We start from the raw sequence: 20,025 nt of genomic DNA, 5'->3' as shown, positions 1-20,025 counted from the left end.
GCGTTTCCCTTTGATTTTAAGCAAAGAAGTGGCGAGGGAGCACCTGGGTGGCTCAGTTGGTAAGCGTCCGACTCTCGATCTCAGCTCAGGTCACAGTCTCATGGTCATGAGTTCGAGCCCTGTGTCAGGCTGTGTGCTGACAGTGCTGAGCCTGCTTGGGGTTCTCTCTCTCCCTCCCTCCCTCTCTCTCTCTCTGTCCCTCCCCCCACCTCTCAAAATACATTTTAAAAAAAGTATGCAAAGAAGGTGTTTATAACCAAGCTGGGAGTAGGAGATGTCGGCAATTGCTTACCTACATGACGTGAGATCAGGTGGCCCCCTGCTGTTACAAAAGGCACGGGTCGTCCTCAAAGTATGGAATAAGCAGGTGAAGACAACCTTAGTGACCACCTAGGCGACCACCCTAATTGAACACAAGGACGCTGAGACCCCGGGGACTCGAACGGGCAGCTGTTAGCAGGCAGAGCTCGGGCCGACGCCCGGGACTGTCGAGTGCCCCCCAAGGCCCTCTGGGCCTTCACTGGGTGTTTCTTGCCGCCAGCAGCCAGTCACATGACCTGGACAAGTCCTGGAACTCAGGGCCTGTGGTTCCTTATCTGTCAGCTGAGGCCAAGGGACGGCGTGATCTCCAAGCTGCCTCCCAGAAACCACATTCCAGGATGCTCTGTTCCCCTTCCAGGCCGAGACAGCATGGAGAAGCCTGGCCTCTCAGCCAACAGGCGCTTTTATCTCCTACACTCTGGCCAGGAGTCAGTCTTTGGCTCCAGTGGCAGAAATGGGTCAGGATGAAGGGTTCTGGGCCTCCCAGACTTTGAGCTAGTGCTTTCTTCTTCTTGATCAAGGGAGGAACGGGAAGGTCTGGTTTTCCCCCCACCTGTGCCTGTGCATGACTGCCACCCCAGCCCCAGCCTCCTCTGTACCTGAGAGGCAGGGACATGGTTATAAGTACGGGCTCTGGCGCTGGATGGCCTGCCAGCTGAGAGACCTCAGGCGGACCTCCGGCCTCCCCTTGCCTCTCAGTTTCTACATCTGTAAAATGGCGATGGTAATAGCACTCACCTCCCAGGGCAAGGACTGCACGCGCCAATGTGTGTAAAGCACTCAGAGCCTGCACACGTGTTAGGTAGTGTCGTGGCTGTTGCATACAAACCTACCCAACATAGAAAAATCCTGCCCTTCCACGACCCGGACAGGGACTGGGTTGCTCAGTTCTAGCTGAGGGAACATCTACACATCGGCAACAGGATTAGGTCGATCGGAATCAGACCCATCAGAGCACCAAGCGACCTTCGGTCTCCCTTTGAACGAGGACCACCCTGAACCTCCCCGAAAAATGTCATTTTCCCCCAATTGAAGCGATTCCCGTGTAACCACAGTCGGGAGCACAACTGGCTGAGATTTTCATTCACCACAGACTCAGTCTCCACTTCCCTTCTCCACATTCCCCTGGGCCAGATCAGACGTCACACGGGGTCACATCACATCGCTGTCAGCACCCTGTTCGCAGGCCGCCCAAGGCTGAGCGCCGAGGCTTCGGCTGGTGCCTACCCCCTCGCCCTGCCTCCCGGCTTCCTCCTGTTTGGGGGTATTCACAGTGCCGGGCTCCTTGCACCCAAGGGTAGCCAACTTGGCTGGTCTGGGGCTCTGTTCCCGCCCTTCCTCTCCCAGCCTAGAGACCCAAAGCACCAATTCTCAGAGCCAGGAGGAACTCTGCCTCCACGCCTGATTTCAATCGGGGACAAATGCATCGCACAAGACTCAGAGATTCTGTGTCTCTAAACCCAGACCAAAGTGTTTGTGTGCCCAGGCCCCGCCCTCTCAGCAGAGGCATGCAGGTGCCCCGGGGCTGCAGCAGGACCAGTTTTCACAGTGACCTTTCGGCAAGTGTCCATCCAGAAGACCAACAGGTTAAGTGGAGGATGCTTCAGAATGAGAAACGAGTGGAATTAAGAACATGAGCACAACACGTGCAAATTCTCAAAGGCTCAGTGAACGAAATGCTTTCCATCCACCCACCGTGTGCCCTCCGTGCCTAAATAGAGGGCAACCCCCAGATAACACAATACCCCGCTTCCCTAATGAGGTGCATTCAACACTTCTTTGGGCCAGCTTAATAGGAATCAGAAATGGGGTTGCCTTGGAGGTGGGGGATGGGACTGGACTGGAAAGAGGCAGGAGGGAACTTTCTGGAATGAGAGACAGATTGTACCTTCACTGGGTAGGTGGTGATGTGGGTGACTTCATTTGTCAGAATTCATCAAACTACACTCTGAAGATCTGTGCATGTTAGTGAATATAAACTTTACCTCAATAAAAGAAGTTAGAAACGCGAATTAAATAACTTCGACTCACAATATTTAACCTAACTATGCAGTTGCATTCTTTTTTTTTTTTTTTTTTAAAGTTAATTTTTTAACGTTTTATTTATTTTTAAGACAGGGAGAGACAGAGCATGAACAAGGGAGGGTCAGAGAGAGGGAGACACAGAATCTGAAACAGGCTCCAGGCTCTGAGCTGTCAGCACGGAGCCCGATGCGGGGCTCGAACTCACGGACCGCGAGATCATGACCTGAGCCGAAGTCGGCCCCTTAACCGACTGAGCCACCCAGGAGCCCTGCAGTTGCATTCTTAAAATTACGTTAAGAATAATATGTCGGGGCGCCTGGGTGGCGCAGTCGGTTAAGCGTCCGACTTCAGCCAGGTCACGATCTCGCGGTCCGTGAGTTCGAGCCCCACGTCAGGCTCTGGGCTGATGGCTCGGAGCCTGGAGCCTGTTTCCGATTCTGTGTCTCCCTCTCTCTGCCCCTCCCCCGTTCATGCTCTGTCTCTCTCTGTCCCAAAAATAAATAAAAAAAAAAAAACGTTGAAAAAAAAAAGAATAATATGTCAACTTACATTATTCTTCCCATTCGCACATCTCACAAAATGGTTTTATGCACACGTACATCCTTTGACATCAGCATGTATCATGACAAAGCCACTTTTTAAAAATTTTTTAAATGTTTATTTCTGAGAGAGAGAGAGAGAGCGCGCGCACACGTGTGCGTATGAGCACAGGCGGGGCAGAGAAAGAGGAAGAGAGAATCCCCATGCAGGGCTCAAACTCACGAACCATGAGATCATGACCTGAGCCCAAACTGAGTCTAATGCTTAACCAACTAAGCCACCCAGGCGTCCCTTAAAGACCTTAATTTTAAGTAATCTCTACACCCAACATGGGGCTCAAACTGGCGATCCCGAGATCAAGAGCTGCATGCTCTACTGACTGAGCCAGCCGGGTGCCCCGGGAAATGCAGTACATTTTCAATCCAAGCTTCTTATTGAAATTTTTTTTGCAAACCGTGAATGCCCATTTCCATAACATTGCAACGGTTTTTCTCATTTGTCTCGTGATTATTCGTGATCCTCACTACATCAGGGACGTGTGTTTTGCTTTCTAAAAGGGACTTTCAAATAGTTGTCACAGTTTGCCATACTCACTCCGAAGAATAATTCCCAAATCTGTGTTAAATCTCATTGCCTTCTTCCCATTAATTCCCTCTGGTGACCTCGAAAAGCAGCCAAAACCAGGGCTGATTGAGACTGAATCAGGCTGATGTATCTTCCCAGATTCTGTGGTTCAAACAAAGTAATTGAGACAGTACCAAATTATGAGATATTCTTAAAGAATAAGAAGTCCTAAACTAGGAGAGATTTGTAAAGGCAGCACACTCTTTTGTAATAATTAATTGGAGGAACTAGAACATCTTATTTGTTTTCAGATATATTATAGTAAATCCTGGCATATGTGTTTAAACCAAAGATAAAATCGAGATTAATGCAGCAAATTTGGGGATTTTATTCTATAGTTTGTTATTAAAAGATTAGCACTGTTGGCTTAAGTTAGAAGTTTCTTGCTGTAAAAATTTTAAGTTTTGCTCCCTACTGTGAATGGGAAGTTGAAACATTCTTTTTTCTTTTTTAATGTTTATTTGGGGGGGAGGGGCAGAGATGGAGAGAGAGAGAATCTCCAGCAGCCTCAGCACTGTCAGCAAAGAGCTGGATGTGGGGCTTAAACCCACAAACCATGAGATCGTGACCTGAGCTGAAACCAAGAGTCAGATGCTCAAACGACTGAGCCACCCAGACACCCCTGAAACATTCTTGAATAAATTCAGACACACTATATTTTCCTTAAGAGCTTTAAAAATGAGAGAGTTTGATTTAAACAGATGATTCTGGTTAGAAAAGGGATTATAAACGCAGTCCTAAATTATGAATTACTAATTACAAATTTTACAACTTGACCTTAAGTTATGTCCAGTCTTCAGCGATAAGCAGGGTTATGTAATGATGTATGTAAAGAAGTCTTTGTTTTTTTCACCATATCCTCAATTTAGGCATGAAAAATAGTGTTATTCTTAAAGAAACCACCATGGAAGGCTTACACTGTTGTTTTGGTTTTTTGTTTTGTTTTTGAAATTTTTTTAATGTTGAGTTTTGAGAGAGAGAGAGACGGGGCACAAGCAGGGGACGGGCAGAGGGAGAGGGAGAGGGAGACACGGAATCTGAAGCAGGCTCCAGGCTCCGAGCTGTCAGCACAGAGCCCGACGTGGGGCTCGAACTCACGAACTGTGAGATCATGACCTGAGCCAAAGTCGGACGCTCAACCGACTGAACCGCCCAGGAGCCCCGCAGAACTCTGATTTTAAATGACGTTATAGGTCATTCTCTAGTTGGAGCAGAGAAAGGGGCCCAGAGAAGTCCTGCTGGATGCCTCTTCTCCTCTCTAGGGAGATGACTAAGGGGGGTTGATAGCACCCTAGGTATTCTGTGGAACACAGTTTGAAAACCTCTGGCAGTGGACCATGCATGAATGCTTGGTCTTAGAAGACCTGGGTTCAAAACCTGGGTTCTAGACTCTGTGATTGCTGGCAAGGACTTAACTTGAGTCTCATTTTCCTCCTCCAGACAAGGAGCGTGAAAGCTCATCTCCAGGAGTAGCTACCGGGATGCTTATAAATGTGCTTTGGAAACCATGAAGTATAAGGTTTATTTTGTTCCTTAGGTCTTACCGTCTCCTAGTGACATTTCATTCGCATGTTGCGTGCCATCTCATCTCAGTTATTTAGGGACTTCGGATTATCTGGCCTGGTTGATGGTACTACCTTCACCCTTCAGCTTTGCAGCAATATTGTCTGCTAGAGGATGGTCAAGGGGGAAGGGATGACTTTGCGGTAAGGGATTCCAGGTTCATAATTCATTCTTGGGATGGACCACTGTGACAGGTTTCTTTTCCCTTTCAGGTGGGCCAAGAGAAGGGAAACTGTTCTTTCCAAAAAAACCCAACCCCCTGCATCATCCCTCAAGAGCAAGAAAATATCTTCCATACGATATTTGCCTTTTTCACAAAGTCTGGAAGAAAAGTCTTGGTAAGAATTTGCTCACTGGTTGGGTTAACATGGGTGGTCCTCACGAGGAAGGCGAGTAGGAGATAGACTAGTTTTCTATTTGGCGTTTATTATTTTCCAAATCTGGTTTTAATCAATTGACGTCTAAAGTCACAAGGACTGTGGTCAAGTCCTATTTTTCAGCCTGAGGTTTCAATCAAAGTGTTAAATTTACATTCCAAATTCCATTGCCTGGCAAAGGGAAAACCTTTGCAGCCCACCAAGCGCAAAGTAAAACATTTCTCCAACGAGTATGAGTCTAATCAAGACTGATGGTTCTACAACCACTTGGGAAAACTCCTGGGCAGTCTCCACTAAAACTAAACATCTCCGTATCCCGCGACCCAGCAGTTCCACTCTGAGGCGTACCCCCAAGAGAAATGTGTATTTATGTGCCCTAAATGACATGGATAAGAAGGTTGACAGCAATCTTCTTAGAGCTAAAAGCTGGGAACAGTCCGGATCCCCATCAACAGGAGAATGGGTAAACAATTGTGGTGTAGCCCCACATGCGGGAATATTACAGAGCAATGAAAAATACTACCCCACGCTACAACAGGAACGCATTTCACAGACATAATAATGCCTGAAAGAAGCTGGAGCCAAAGCACACATAGTATAATATTTCACTTACAGGAAGTTCAGAAAAACCAAGGCTAGCAATAGTAATGAAGTTCAGGATAGTGGTTGCATTTGAAGGAATGTCAACAGGAGAGGGCGTGAGGGAACCTGCTTCAGTACCAGAATTATTCTACACCTTGATCTGGGTATAAACATGAAAAATATATCAAGGGGGACCCTTCAGATTTATTCCATCTACTCTATGTAAGTTATACCTCCATTTTTTTTTAAAGTAAAGGTATTGAAGATACAGTTACATGCTTTCCCCAAGCCTCCTTTCCCCATATATTTGGTTATATCTCTTTAGCTTATTATTTCAGGATGGGCACATCTCACTTTTCTTTTTCTCTTTTTTCCAAAAAAAAAAAAAAAAAAAAAGGAGGACTGTTTGCCACTTGCATTATGGGTTCTTTTGGTTTGTGTTTTGTTTTTAACTTACCTAGTGCTGATGATACAACTATTTTTAAAAGCCCTTAGCATTATTAGGTATAGTGATATCTCGTTGTTTGACAGACACAACTCTGTGTGCGGCTGGCAGTTTTACCCCAGCCACGAAACATCATGCCGGTAGGTGTGTGCGTTTTGGATTCTACCATACGAAAGAGAAGAATTCCTCTTTTGTAACTTACATTTGGAATTTAGGTGTCTGTTGGTGATTCGCGTGTTTTCTTGGTCAAACGTGCTTTTCTTTCCTCCTGTGTTTTCTTGAGTCATGATATGACTTCTGAGCCCTCTAATTTGCTCTACCTGGAAAAGGAGCACGAAAGTGTGTTTGCTAACTGCACAGGCAGAAATCACATAATGCAGGAATTACATCCTGTGCTCAAAACTCAGAAGAAAAATTCCTTTGGAATACGTAGATGTGTGTCTTTTTGAAAACAGTCATCTGTCCCTGTGAAATCCAGTTTTCGGGTAGTGTAAACCAGTGAGTGGCTTTTTCCCATTTGCTTGACCTGAAGCCGTGTTCTGGTGCCCGCAGGGGCAGGAAATCCCTCCATTGCCCTCTGGTGGCAAGAAGGAATGATCACGATCTTCCTTTGGAATTCTCTGCCTAGGATTGTTTTAGTCACCGGAATAGAAGCTCATGGAGCCCTCTGCTCCAGAAACTGCTGCGCATTTGTCTTTGTTCTTAATACCGTTTGAAAGAAAGTTCTCTGATTTCTCTTCTCAGGACTGTGAAAAACCAGGAATCTCTTGCCTAACAATGCACTGTAACCTTAGCGCGCTTGCTAAAGAAGAAAGTCGTACTATAGACATTTACATGCTGCTGAACACAGAAATATTGAAGAAGGTAATGCCCTTCGGTTCATTTAAAAGCATTGGTATTATAGGGGCGCCTGGGTGGCTCAGTGGGTTAAGTGTCCAACTTCGGCTCAGGTCATGATCTCGCGGTCCGTGAGTTCGAGCCCCGCGTCGGGCTCTGTGCCGACAGCTCAGAGCCTGGAGCCCGTTTCGGATTCTGTGTCTCCCTCTCTCTCTGCCCCTCCCCTGCTCATGCTCTGTCTCTCCCTGTCTCTCAAAAATAAATAAATGTAAAATAAAATTTTTTTAAGTAAAACATTAAAAAAAATTCTTTTAAACATTGGTATTATTATTAGGTATAGTGATACCCAGTATGAATACGCTGTATGCTAGCTAACTTGACAATAAATTATATTTAAAAAAATAAAATAAAACAGTTTTATTTAGCAATGAAAAAAAAGAGATTTTAAAAAGAAAAGCCTTGGAGTAGGTTTTCTCATGAAACACTGCCTGCCCCTTTTAAAACGTTTCTGGCAAGTGCCATTGGTAATTCGCTGCAGGAAGATGCTGGGGTAGGGGTGGGGGACACTAGACCCTTGCTATTCTACACGCGGTCTGAGGACCAACTGTATCAGCAGCACTTGGGATCTTGTTAGAAATGTGGAATTTAAAAAGAAAAATGAAAAGACATGCAGAATCTTGGGCTCCGTCCCAGACTTCCTGAACCAGCACCCTTCAGTTTAATAAGCTCCCTGGGTGTTTTGTTTTGCACATTTAAGTTTCTCCCGACTTCAGCTTGCATCAGAATCCCCTGGAGACCTTGTTAAAATGCAGATTCCTGGGGGCTGAGTCTGAGATTCTGTCGTTCTGACAAGCTCCCATGCGATACCTCTGCCACTGCTCTGCGGACCCCATGCTAGATCAGGGGTCAGCACACCTTTTCTGTGACGGGCCAGTTGTAAATATTTCTGGCTTTTCAGACCACACAGTCTTTTGTCACAGCTCAACTTGGCCATTGTCTTGTGAAAGCAGCCATAGACAATACGCAGATGAATGGGCATGGCTGTGTTCCAATAAAACTTTATTTACAAGAACAGGCAAAGGGCCAGATTTGACCCACGGGTGGTAGTTTGCCAGTCCTTTGTTTAGATGACACTTTATTTCAGGGAAGTCCAACTTTTGATCTTCAGGTCACTTTGCTATTATGAGTTTATCAAAAGTGGCTCATTTAAAAATACCTCAGTCCGTGAATTAGCGGTTCTCTAAAAATATCATACAAATTCCCTGTGATTTATTTTAACATAAGAGCCACTGAGTATGAAAGGCCACAGCCAACCAGCTGCTTTAAAAAGAATCGCTTGGGAAGATAAAATAAAATATGCATGTTAGCTGCAGAGATTCTATTTATTTTCCTCTGGAAAAACTGTGTGTGTTAGTCGGTATAAACCTGAATGAATATCTTTAGAAAAGTCATCCCAATGTTAGTTTTAAATTAAGCATGGCAGTAGCATGCTGACCTGAGAAGTCACAGGCACGAGAGATTCAAGATGTTTCGCCCACTTTTCCATCTGTGACTGGCGCGGCCCCCACACGCCCAGGGAGAGCTGCGCACAATTCTCTTTTCCTTGGTTTCCTTTGCAGAGAAACCAGTTTGGGGCCAGTTGGGCTCTCCTGGCAGTGTTTCCCTGTTGCTCCTCTCCCTGAAAAAAGGACAGCGTTGGGGGGTGGGGGGCAGCACCCGGGTGGCTCAGTCGGTTAAGCATCTGACTCTTGGTTTTGGCTCAGGTCCTGATCTCATGGTTTGTGAGTTCAAGCCCCGCCTCAGACTCTGCCCTTGTCAATGGGCAGCCTGCTTGGGATTCATTCATTTTCTCTCTCTCTCTCTCTCCCTCCCCTTCCTCCCTCCCTCCCTCCCTCTCCCCCTCCATCTCTGCCCCTCCCCCACTCACTCTCTCAAAAATCAACAAATTACAAAAAAAAGAAAAGAAAAGGGACAGCGTTGGGAGAGGACCAGGCGAAAGCTAGAGTCCCAGTGGCCATCCTGTGATTCCGGAAGCGTGTCTGGAAGCCCCGCATCGCAGGAAGTGCCTTCCCCACGTGGGCCTCCTGGGTCAGGCTGAAAGATCAGGCTTCCGTATACTTACCTGTCCCGTTCATCTTCCTGACAAATGGCCCCGGTGACCGTTTTATTCGCCACGCCACACTCGTCACTGTGGACGAAGCCCTGATCCGGGCCCGGACGGCAGGGGGGAGGCCATCCTGATTCCTCCTGCGCCCTCAACCCAGATGTTTGCCGCTTGCACTCCGTCATTTGTCCTTAATTGAATTGCAAGGCCTCAGGCCTTTCTTGTGTACACGGCTCAGTGGCCTGGCCTTCTGCGTGACTCTCCCTGTCAGTGGCCAGGGGTAGCCCTTTGCCAAGGATCATGTCCCACTGACCGCCGTTCCCAAGGACCATCCCATCCAGTCTGCGCCCTGAGAGACAGCCGTGGGGTGTCGTGTGTAGGTGCTGGACGATCGGTCTCCCTGAAAGTGCCCTTTCTGCAGAAGCCAGAAATTTCAGGTGCAGAGGAGAGCCTAAAATGAGGCTGCCCTGGAACCAGATGGGTCCCCAGCTGCTCCTAGAGCTTGAAATGCAGAATGTCAGTCCCCTGAAGCCAGCCATGACCTCCCTTGGGGAGTGAGCACCAGACGAGACGCCCCAGAGCCCTCTGGCCTCCCTAAGGGTATGGAGCCGCTCCAGCCTTGAGGTTGGCCTGGGCCTCCAGTTGTGTTTATTTTCCTTTGACCTCAAGGTCCAGCCCCAGACAAGGGAATTTGAGGTTTTATTGTTTTGATCTTAACTAGTTTTCATTTGAAATGCAGGGTCTGACTTTTTAAATTATCAGAGGATTCAGATTGCTCTGAAAGTGCCCTTCTCCAACCACAGGGAGGCCTGTCCTGGGGCGGGCTGTTCATCTGCAATAACAATCCTCATCATTGTTATTATCCTTGTGATGATGAGGATCCACGGTGAGGATTAGTCAAGGTTGCGAATAAACCACACATTTGCAAAACTGTTAAATAGGTAAAAGATTATTCGCACACAGAATTATTTACTGCTGGAGGAGAGCTGACGGGAGCGGTTCATTTGAGTGACAAGCTTCCCAGAAGCATTGAAAATCGGTTTCACCACCGTTTAAAAAAAAGGGACAATAATTAGCACATACCTCCCAGGTGAAGCAGGCAAAGTGGCCTCCCCGTGTGCCCTCCCGGGAGGGTCTTTGTGGTTTCTTTGGCAGAGATGAGCAGAGGGAACTGTTTTCTCTGAGAGGGTCCTCTGCTTTCACTTTCGGGGGGGGGGGGGGGTAGGTTTTACCAGAAGTGGGTCAAAGCTGGCATCTGATACATACCTCCTTGTGTGGCAGGCAGACTGAGGAAGTGTGGGTGGGTCTACTGCAAGTCACCTCGCTGGCAGAGCCCCAGCCACCCCCACAGGTGGGCTGCCGAGTGTTCCAGTTGCCCGCCTGTCCTGCTTCCTCACCAGAAGCCAGGCTGGTCCTCCACCCACAGTCAAGGCAGCACTGTCTGTACCACTGGCTCAAGCTGCTGACCCTTCCCTGAGCCGCAGTTTTGCCCTCTTTCCAGATCCCAACCCCATCCCTGCCTGGTGGCCATTTTCTCATTCTGTGGATCTGAGCCCACACCAAGGCCACTGCTGGTGGGCTCTTCCTGAGTCTTGGATGTGCCCACGCCCACCCCAGTCTCCTTACTCCTCAAGCCATGGCCTGATTTATAAGCTAGATGTGTCCCTCTCTCATCACCCCATCCAGCCTCCTCTCTCCATGTTAAATGGTTTTGACCCCCAGACAGCCTCATTGAAGGGTAAAGAAAGAGTTAAAAGTAACTCATGTGAAGGGTTTGAGGGTTGTGGTCAGAGCAGGAAGATGCTTGAGAAATAGAAATCAGATGCCTTCCATGGAATGCCAGGCCTGGATTTGTTGTACACAGTTAAGCAGTTTTATTTATTTTCTCCTCTTTGTGAGTATGTCAATATCAATATCCAAATATCTGGCTCTTACCACTTGGAAACCATAGCACACAAGCTTGCGTGTATCGATGACTGGCAAAACTTCAGCTTTTCAGCATCCGCCATAGCAGGAAAGAATTCTCGAGAGACAGACTGGAAACCTCTGTTTACGTGGGTGCCTGGAACGGGGAGGTACCTAGTTCAGGGATAAAATTTTCGTCCGGCCCACATGGAATCTTGGAATTCAGTTCTTCCTGCTACTTTGAGGCCCAGCCGTTGTCACTGAAAAATGTGTCACTGAGTTGTGTTGTTTCCTCCACAGGACAGTTCATCTGTCATCCAGTTCATGACCCGTGCCAAGGTCAAGGTGGATGGTGCCCTGAGGGTGGTGGAGATAGCCAATGGGAACCCAGAAGAGATGACGGTGAGTCAGCCAGCCTTAGAGCAGCCCTCTTGGGAGGGTGAGGGAATCTGGGTGGCTTGGTGCTAGAATTTGAGGGTAAAGACAGTCTCTGAGCCAAGATGTTGGCTTTGCGGTAGACCCAAGACCATGCCTGCCTTGGCTCCCAGGCCCCCACGGAGAACTGCTGCGGTCTGCTCTTGTGATAGCATTGTTCTTTACTGTGCCATCATTATGTGAAGGCTCTCTGCTATGACCAGCTCAAGGAAAAATAGTCTGGAAGTACCCTTGACAGGGCTTGGATTTCCACGCTGAAAGCCAAGACTATTTTTATCTTTCTCAGACCTTTCCCTGAAACCTCATCTGCCTCCCCAATCATATTGCTCCATGGATAAACACTAGGCATCTTAAAAACAAGTGGTTTGAATAACTTTAAAGAAGTCACATCCAAATTTCTAAGCCCTACAACCTTCTGTCACTCTCTGCCCCCTTGTCCTGCCTAAAGTGCGGGGGATGCAAGCTTCAGAGACACAGGAGGGTGCGGCAGCGGGAGGCGTGGATGTGGGGGTGTGGGGGAGGCTGGAGGGGAAGTGTGGCCTTGGGATTGTGCTGCCTTTTACGGGTTTTCAGGGGTCGGGAGGGGAGGTGCATTCTTGACACTCACTGTCAGATCCCGGGCAGATAGAAAGGGTCGAGACAGCAGCCTGCGAACGGGTTTTGCCACCGAGCGAGGCAGTGACGCTACCTCTTTGCATCTACTTCCCTGGAACTCACCTCCTCTCAAGGGACTCTTGGAGGGGTCGGTGTTGCCGTGACAAATTTACAAATGTGATAAAGTCATAGAGGTTGTGTACCTGCAAAGAAAAGGCTGTTAACTTATTTTGCAACAACAATAGGAGCACCACGTGTCTCAGTGTTAGGATATGAATCAGCCCAAAGCCCATTCATGTAAGACCCTGAAAAAAAAATAAGTCTCCGGGGACTGCAACGAAACCTCAGTCCTGCTCCTGTGTGTGGTGAACAAGAGCCAAGAGCACCAGCTAGTGCGGAACGAAGGTGACTCTGGGAATGGGGGAGGGTTATTAGAGCTGCACCAGGGCTTGGGCATACCATGTTCAGTGTGGGCAAGGGCGGCCAGGTGCAGAGCTGGACTCCTCTGTTCACTCTGAGAAATTGTCCAGGCACTAATTTTAATAACAGGAACCAGAAAGGGTGACTTGGAATGGCACTGGCGTCTCTCACCCTCTAGGGCGAGTTTTTCCAGCGGACCAGGTGTTCGGAGCTGGCTTTTGCCTTCCCCTCGCCGCCTTTTGGCCATTTCACTGCTAATTCAGACCCTCGCCTGAGAAGTGAAGGAGACTGGTTCATCGCTCATTGTCATAGGTCTGGTTAAAAAGTTTTAGGGGCGCCTGGGTGGCGCAGTCGGTTAAGCGTCCGACTTCAGCCAGGTCACGATCTCGCGGTCCGTGAGTTCGAGCCCCGCGTCAGGCTCCGGGCTGATGGCTCGGAGCCTGGAGCCTGTTTCCGATTCTGTGTCTCCCTCTCTCTCTGCCCCTCCCCCGTTCATGCTCTGTCTCTCTCTGTCCCAAAAATAAATAAAAAAAAACGTTGAAAAAAAAAAAAAAATTAAAAAAAAAAAAAAAAGTTTTATAGCCCAACATGTGAGGTTTGGAATGTTTGAGTAGACCACGGTGTTCCCGCTTGAGAGCTAAGGGATGTGATTTAGCAGGTTTCCTACAGGTGGAATCCCTTGTGTAGATGAAAAAACCAATTGACTGGGCACATCGCCCTCAGTGAGAACACTGAGCTGTGGGGTCCGGGAGGACGTTGCTTAACATCCCATTGTTGGCCTTCTGAGTCATCTGTATGCCCCCAAAATGCCACTTCCATTAACTACTGTTCCATTTTGAGCACTATGGTGATATTTTCATTATCAAGAGCTCTGTGAAAGCAGCTCTCACTTCCAATGATTTTGCTTTAGGACTGACCCATCAGAATCCTACAATGTCGCCTTCTCCCTCCTTTCCAGGACTTTGCCTTTCAACCCATGAGCTAGATGAAGTCCTACAGTCTGTTCTCAACTTTCCTGGCAGGAAAAAAAAAAAAAAAGTCTTTTCCGAGTAGGAAGGTTTACTTTTTTAGAACAAACACGTTCTTCCCTGCATGAGTCTTCTGAAGGCCTGGCTCTCTGTCAGCTATCTATTTGAGGGGAAATTTCCATGGAGGCTATAGCCACCAAATTTAAACCGGGCAAAGTTTCACAAGATTTTAGATGAGATACCAAATTCTGATGGCCTTGGAATGAACAGGAAGTGTCCTTTCAGCTGGTAAGGAGCAGGGTGTGGGTGAGAAGGGGAAATAATCTGATTTGTAACCACATAATGTGTATACCGTGGTAAATTTCCCCAATCGGGAAATCAAGTGATTTTCCTGGGACTCTTTGGATCTTTTCTTTTTATGCTATGGTCTGAGTGCTTTACAAAGCATTTGAGTGAATAACTAGAAATATGTGATCGATTTTTGAATGTTTATTAATAAATAGGTCTGGAGGGTACTTTCGGGGGGGGGGGGGGGGGGGAATGTCTACGACCAGCCCCATCAAGCTCACCTGTACAGATCCAAACCTGAGAGCTCCAGGTGAGATCTGTCGTGTTATAGTCTGTACTGGTTGCCAAGTGCCAGTAGTATGCTGAATTTCCTATTCTATTCAACCCAGCCCTTTTTTTTTTTAAGTTTATTTTTATTTATTTTTGAGAGGGAGAGCAAGCGGGGGAGGGGCACAGAGCGAGGGAGACGGAATCACAAACAGGCTCCACCCTTTCAGCACAGAGCCCGATGCCGGGCTCAGACTCACAAACTGTGAGATCATGACCTGAGCCGAAATCAGCTGCTTAACCGGCTGAGCCACCCAGGCGCCCCGACCTGGCCCGTCTCACTTTTCAGGGAGATTTGCCAACAACTGAGGCTAGAAACTCCCCCAGGACAAACCAAGAATCTGGAGGATCAGCTTTACTACTGCAAGCTACCATCCCCAACCCCCTTCTCAGGCTGGATGAGAAGCTTGTATGAATTACATAGCACACCGATTTTCTTGATATTTTCCAGCTGAAGAACATAGGATACACACATAAATCCACAGGTGAAGAAGTCATTGCCATGTGGAGTGTATACTGGGCTAAGACCTTAGGAGCAAGCGGGAAGGACTGATTCTCTTTTTGGCAGAGTCAGAATGGGTTCGAAGGATATATGGCAGCTCTCAGCATTGCCAGGAAGTCTGGAGAACCAGGCTGAGGGCAGGAGAGGAGTCCAGAGACCTGAGGAGCCAGGACCACGGGCTCAGGCCATGGGAAGAGTGCACGTGATGCTTTGGACACAGCTGTCCCTGGCTTCTCTCAGCCTCTTGCTCTGGAGTCAGTGGGGAGCCTCTCACTGGCCGAGGTTGGGTCCCTGTCGCCGGGAGACCACACCCCAGGGAAAGCAGACGACTAGCATCTCTGTGACACCATTGCCCTGAGACTTACACAGAGGAGGATTCCCCAGCACTGGAAGGGAGGGAGGGGGTCAATACAGGGCTGCCAAGAAGTGACAGTTGTCCCCTCTCGTGGGCCTCTCTTATCCTGAGGATCAGCATCAGGCCAGCTAACCCCTGGCTCTTCTTGGGGCGCCCATCTGAGCCACGCTTCGTTCAGTCATTGAGACCACTCTGTTGCTAGTAACTTCCTGGGCCATCTGCAGCCTTAGTGAGAGAATGTGAAAATCTTTGTCCAAAGATGGTTGAGGAGTGTTTGGGCTTTTTTTCCCTTTTTTTCTGTCTTTCTTTTTTTAAGAAATAGTATGTTTGAAGGGGTGATACTTCCTTGCGTATTTGACAGGGCAGGCGTTTGGGGCCCGTCACCTTCTGCCATGGTGCATGGGAACCATCTGTCCACACTGGGGCGTTCACCTCCCTCACGCAGCCCACTGCCCTCAGCACCCCTTCAGATGGGTCAGAATTTTAACAAGTGCCTGGAGATTTCCTTGTGCCCCCCCCCCCCCATTAGAACCACTAAGCCTCTGCCTCTAGTGAACGAAGGACCTCCGACACTTGGGAAGAAGAAATGACTTGCCCGGCATCTCACAGTGACTGAGGCAAGAACACCGCGTCCCGGCCTGAGGCTCCTTCCCCCTCCCCGCCTCAGCCAGCCAGTCCCCCAGGAAGTCACTGAGCCTTTGTGGGTGAAAGGGCCTGGACAAAAGCAAAGTCTCCAGCATGGAAAGGAAATCGTTGACTTGTTTTAAAGTATCTCTGTTAAAACCGCCCAGGTGGCCTGGGAGCCCAGCCAGCTCCTTCAGGCTGGACCTGGCTGTCCTCACCCCAGAGGGGGCCTTCCCTTCTCGTTCTAATCAGACCCCAGAATGAAGCCTCAGCATTGCAGCCACACTTTGGCTTCTAAAGTCACCTGCCCAGCCAAGCACTAACCGAGCAGGGCAGCAAGTACAGAGTTCATTTTCTCTGAAGCCATTTCCATCCAACTCCCAAGCTCAGCCCTTTCGAGAAGCCAGTCCTCTGTGAATGCAGAGGACTGCATCTCCCCTCGGGAGTCAGAAAAGCCGGGGTTCCAGCCCTTCTCCCTCCCTGTGACTTTGGGGATCAGGTAGGCTGTGTGAGCCTCAGTTTCCTCATCCATAACACGGGAAAGCTGCTTTCTCCGTCCTAGAGATCTCCTCCCTTGTTCTGCAAACCGCCATTGCCCCCCAACCAAAGACACAAGCCGGGGCATCTCAACCAGACGGGCGTCACCTAACGCGGTAAACAGAGACTATTCTCAAAGATGCCACTTGTGGTCCTTTTGTTGTGCTGCTTCTTGATGGCAGCTTTACAATTTTTACAGTCACCGAGTAGATTGTGACCTGTACTTTACCGTTTACGTGGCCAGTTACACTTAAAATTAGGTTCCACGAGGCAAGAGTTTTTCCCCCTCGAACCTCAAGTTACATTGAGACGTAGGTTGCAGAAGAGGGTCATTGGAAGGTCACCACCGGTCCTACTCTGCACCCACCAGCCCCACAAGTGAGAATTAAGTTATAACCATAAGAAATTGAGAAGTATTCCAGCAAAGTTTGCCAAAATATGAGTCCTACTTCCTAATAGTCACATTTGCTTATTTGTTTGATGAATATTTACAGGGGCCTTGCTAAGAGCCAGGTACCGTACTAGGCAGGCACTAGGGATGAGATGGGGAACAAAATAAACGTGGCCCCGGCCCTCCCAGGGCTGATTGAGGGGACAGAGGATGGGAAACAGGGAAGCAAAGAAGGATTTCATTGCAAATTAAGGTTAGTTCTGGGGCGCCTGGGTGGCTCAGTCAGTTAAGCTTCCGACTCTTGATTTCGGCTCAGGTCATGATCTCACTGTTCGTGAGACTGAGGCCTCTCTGAGTCGGGCTCTGTGTTGACAGTGTGGAGCCCGCTTGGGATTCTCTCTCTCCCTTTCTCTCTGCCCCTCCCCTGCTTGTGCACACTTGCTCTCTCTCTCTCAAAATAAATAAGCCTAGGGGCGCCTGGGTGGCGCAGTCGGTTAAGCGTCCGACTTCAGCCAGGTCACGATCTCGCGGTCCGTGAGTTCGAGCCCCGCGTCAGGCTCTGGGCTGATGGCTCGGAGCCTGGAGCCTGTTTCCGATTCTGTGTCTCCCTCTCTCTCTGCCCCTCCCCCGTTCATGCTCTGTCTCTCTCTGTCCCAAAAATAAATAAAAAACGTTGAAAAAAAAAATTAAAAAATAAATAAATAAATAAATAAATAAGCCTAAAAACATTTTTTAAAAAAACAACAACAAATTGAGGTTAGTTCTATGGGAGCAACCTGCTTTCTTTTCTTTTTTTTTTTTTTTAATGTTTATTTATTTATTTATTTTGAGAGAGAGAGAGAGAATGAGTGGGGAGGGGCAGAGAGAGAGGGTGAGAGAGAATCCCAAGCAGGCTCAGTGCTGTCAGCAGAGCCCAATGTGGGGCTTGATCTCACGAACTGCAAGATGATGACCTGAGCAAAATCAAGAGTCAGACATTGAACTGACCGAGCCTCCCAGGGGCCCCCTGGGAGCAACATGCTTTCTCTTAAAGGAGTCAGGGAGTCTTTCTCCAAGGAAGGTGAGACCTAGAAAATGAGAAGGAATTGGCTTGCCAAGGATGGGGAGAAGCGCCCCAGCTCAGGGGGAGAGCTGCTTAAACACCCAAGTAGCCCACTGTGCTCACAACTCAAAGACCAGTGTGGCAAGAGCCCGCGAACGGTGAACGCATCTGTGGGGAAACACACGGCAGGTCTGCACTGTGTAACACCAGAGGGGGCAGTGGCGAAGGGAGGCCATGAAAGCTTCTGTTTGAAGAGGGGAATGGCATGATCTAATACACAGTCGACCTTTGAACAACACAGGGGTTAGGGGCACCAACCCCTGTTGCTGTCACAAATCCACGTAGAACTTTGGACTCTCCCAAAACTTAACTATTAACAGCCTGCTATTGACCAGAAACCTTACTGATAACGTAAGCAGTCAATTAACATGTAACTTGTATGTTATCCGTATTATATACTATGTCCTCTGTATTATATACCTATATACGGATATGTAATAATCTGTATTATATATCTGTGTCCTTACTATGTATAAAGTAAGCTAGAGAAAAGAAAATGTTATTAAGAAAATCATAAGGAAAAGAAAATACATTCACAGCACTGCACTGTATTTATTTTTAAAAATCCACACGTCGGGGCGCCTGGGTGGCTCAGCCGGTGAAGCGGCCGACTTCGGCTCAGGTCATGATCTCATGGTTTGTGAGTTCAAGCCCCGCGTCGGGCTATGTGCTGACAGCTCGGAGCCTGGAGCCTGTTTCGGATTCTGTGTCTCCTTCTCTCTGACCCTCCCCCATTCATGCTCTGTCTCTCTCTGTCTCAAAAATAAATAAACGTTAAAAAAATAAAAAATAAAAAATCCACATGTAAGTGGACCTCTGCAGTTCAACCTGTGTCGTTCAAGGGTCAGCTGTGTATTCTTTAAAAACCACAGGCTCCGGGGCGTCTGGGTGGCTCAGTCAGTTGAGCGTCCAACTTCGGCTCAGGTCGTGATCTCACAGCTCTTGAGTTCGAGCCCCACGTCGAGCTCTGTGCTGACCTCTCAGAGCCCGGAGCCTGCTTCGGATTCTGTGTCTCCCTCTCTCTCTGCCCCATCCCTGCTTGTGCTCTGTCTCTCTCTGTCTCTCAAAGATGAATAAACATTTAAAAAAAATTTTTTTTGCTCTTTAATAAAAAAAAAAAATAGTGGCTCTCACTGCATGGCCAAGGACAGGCTGAACCACATGAAGAATAAGCCTCTTCCTCCCCCAAATCCTCAAGAGTCTTGGTCAGTTTATCCTAAACCGATGATTTCTGGTTATCATCGCGATCGCTATCATCGTTGTTATTTTTGTAAACAACAGAACCCACTCCTAGGTTGAAATACGCTTCAGTTGTCTCAGGGGTGGGGAGCCTGGCATTTCCCCCTTCTCCGTTTCCCTTGGTGGACGCTGTACCCCACGCCGAACCCCTGGAGTCTAGAGAGTTCTGCTACGAAAGGTGGTATTTTAGGACAAGACTGCCGTCCGGTCCATCAACTTCTCTCACTAGACACGAGTTGAACCCCCAGTGGGTATGAACCAGCATCACTCTATACCCTCAAGACTTTCACAGCACACGCAAGTGGGCACGCAGACATGCTCGCAGCCCGGTGTGGTTATGTACTGTGAATGCCCGGCTGAAGAGGTTAGGGCGGGCTGCGTGGGAAGAAACAGCGACCCCTGAGCAGGCGCCGAAGGAGTCTTCTAAGGGACGGGCGAAGGACAGACATTCCACAGGAAGTCGTGTGGTGTCCTAAGCTAGAGTCTCAAGGAGCAGACGTGAGATGAGCGTGTGCGTGCAACCGGTTTATTAAGGAAGTGCTCCCTGTGAGCCCAGGAAGGGAAACTGAGGCTCCAGGAGGTGAAAAGACCTTCCACCCTGAGGCGCCACGGCTTGTCGGTTGAAGAGCCAGGACGGGCTGCTGGGGCTGGCTGTTTGCAGGCCCCGAGCCTTCCTTACCCCTGTGCTCCTCTGCCCTGTGCTGGCCCGTTGCCCCGCGCCCACACGCACAGTGGGAAGGCCATTCTGAGCAGGTGGTAGGGATCACAGTCCTGGGTGGTAAGCAGCTGGCCCTTTGTTTCAGGAGCGACCCTCGGCTCTGGTGGCCTGAGCAGCGCATCACGTGCCGACCCCGGGGTCTGTTGATTCTGGCGCTCTTCCTGGTGAGGCCTGGTGCCTCACCAGATGCATAGCTCCTCGT

The 20,025-nt window shown here is 48.6% G+C and overlaps 1 protein-coding gene across 3 annotated transcripts in view; it reads left to right on the top strand.

The window, feature by feature from the left end:
* Window positions 1-20,025, top strand: part of ITGA9 (integrin subunit alpha 9) — a 357,855-nt gene that overhangs the window by 296,522 nt on the left and 41,308 nt on the right. For all 3 annotated transcript variants that reach the window (XM_078432512.2, XM_078432513.2, XM_078432514.2), the window contains exons 24-26: window positions 5,286-5,411; window positions 7,222-7,341; window positions 11,624-11,725. In XM_078432512.2, coding sequence (XP_078288638.1) covers window positions 5,286-5,411; window positions 7,222-7,341; window positions 11,624-11,725 — 348 coding nt within the window. The remainder of the gene's footprint in view (window positions 1-5,285; window positions 5,412-7,221; window positions 7,342-11,623; window positions 11,726-20,025) is intronic.

The sequence above is a fragment of the Panthera onca genome, chromosome C2 (genome assembly GCF_046562875.1).
Source record: "Panthera onca isolate mPanOnc1 chromosome C2, mPanOnc1 haplotype 2, whole genome shotgun sequence".
In the NCBI taxonomy this organism is placed as follows: domain Eukaryota; kingdom Metazoa; phylum Chordata; class Mammalia; order Carnivora; family Felidae; genus Panthera; species Panthera onca.
Note: the sequence above shows the minus strand (reverse complement) of the source record. Positions and strands in the feature narration are given on the sequence as shown.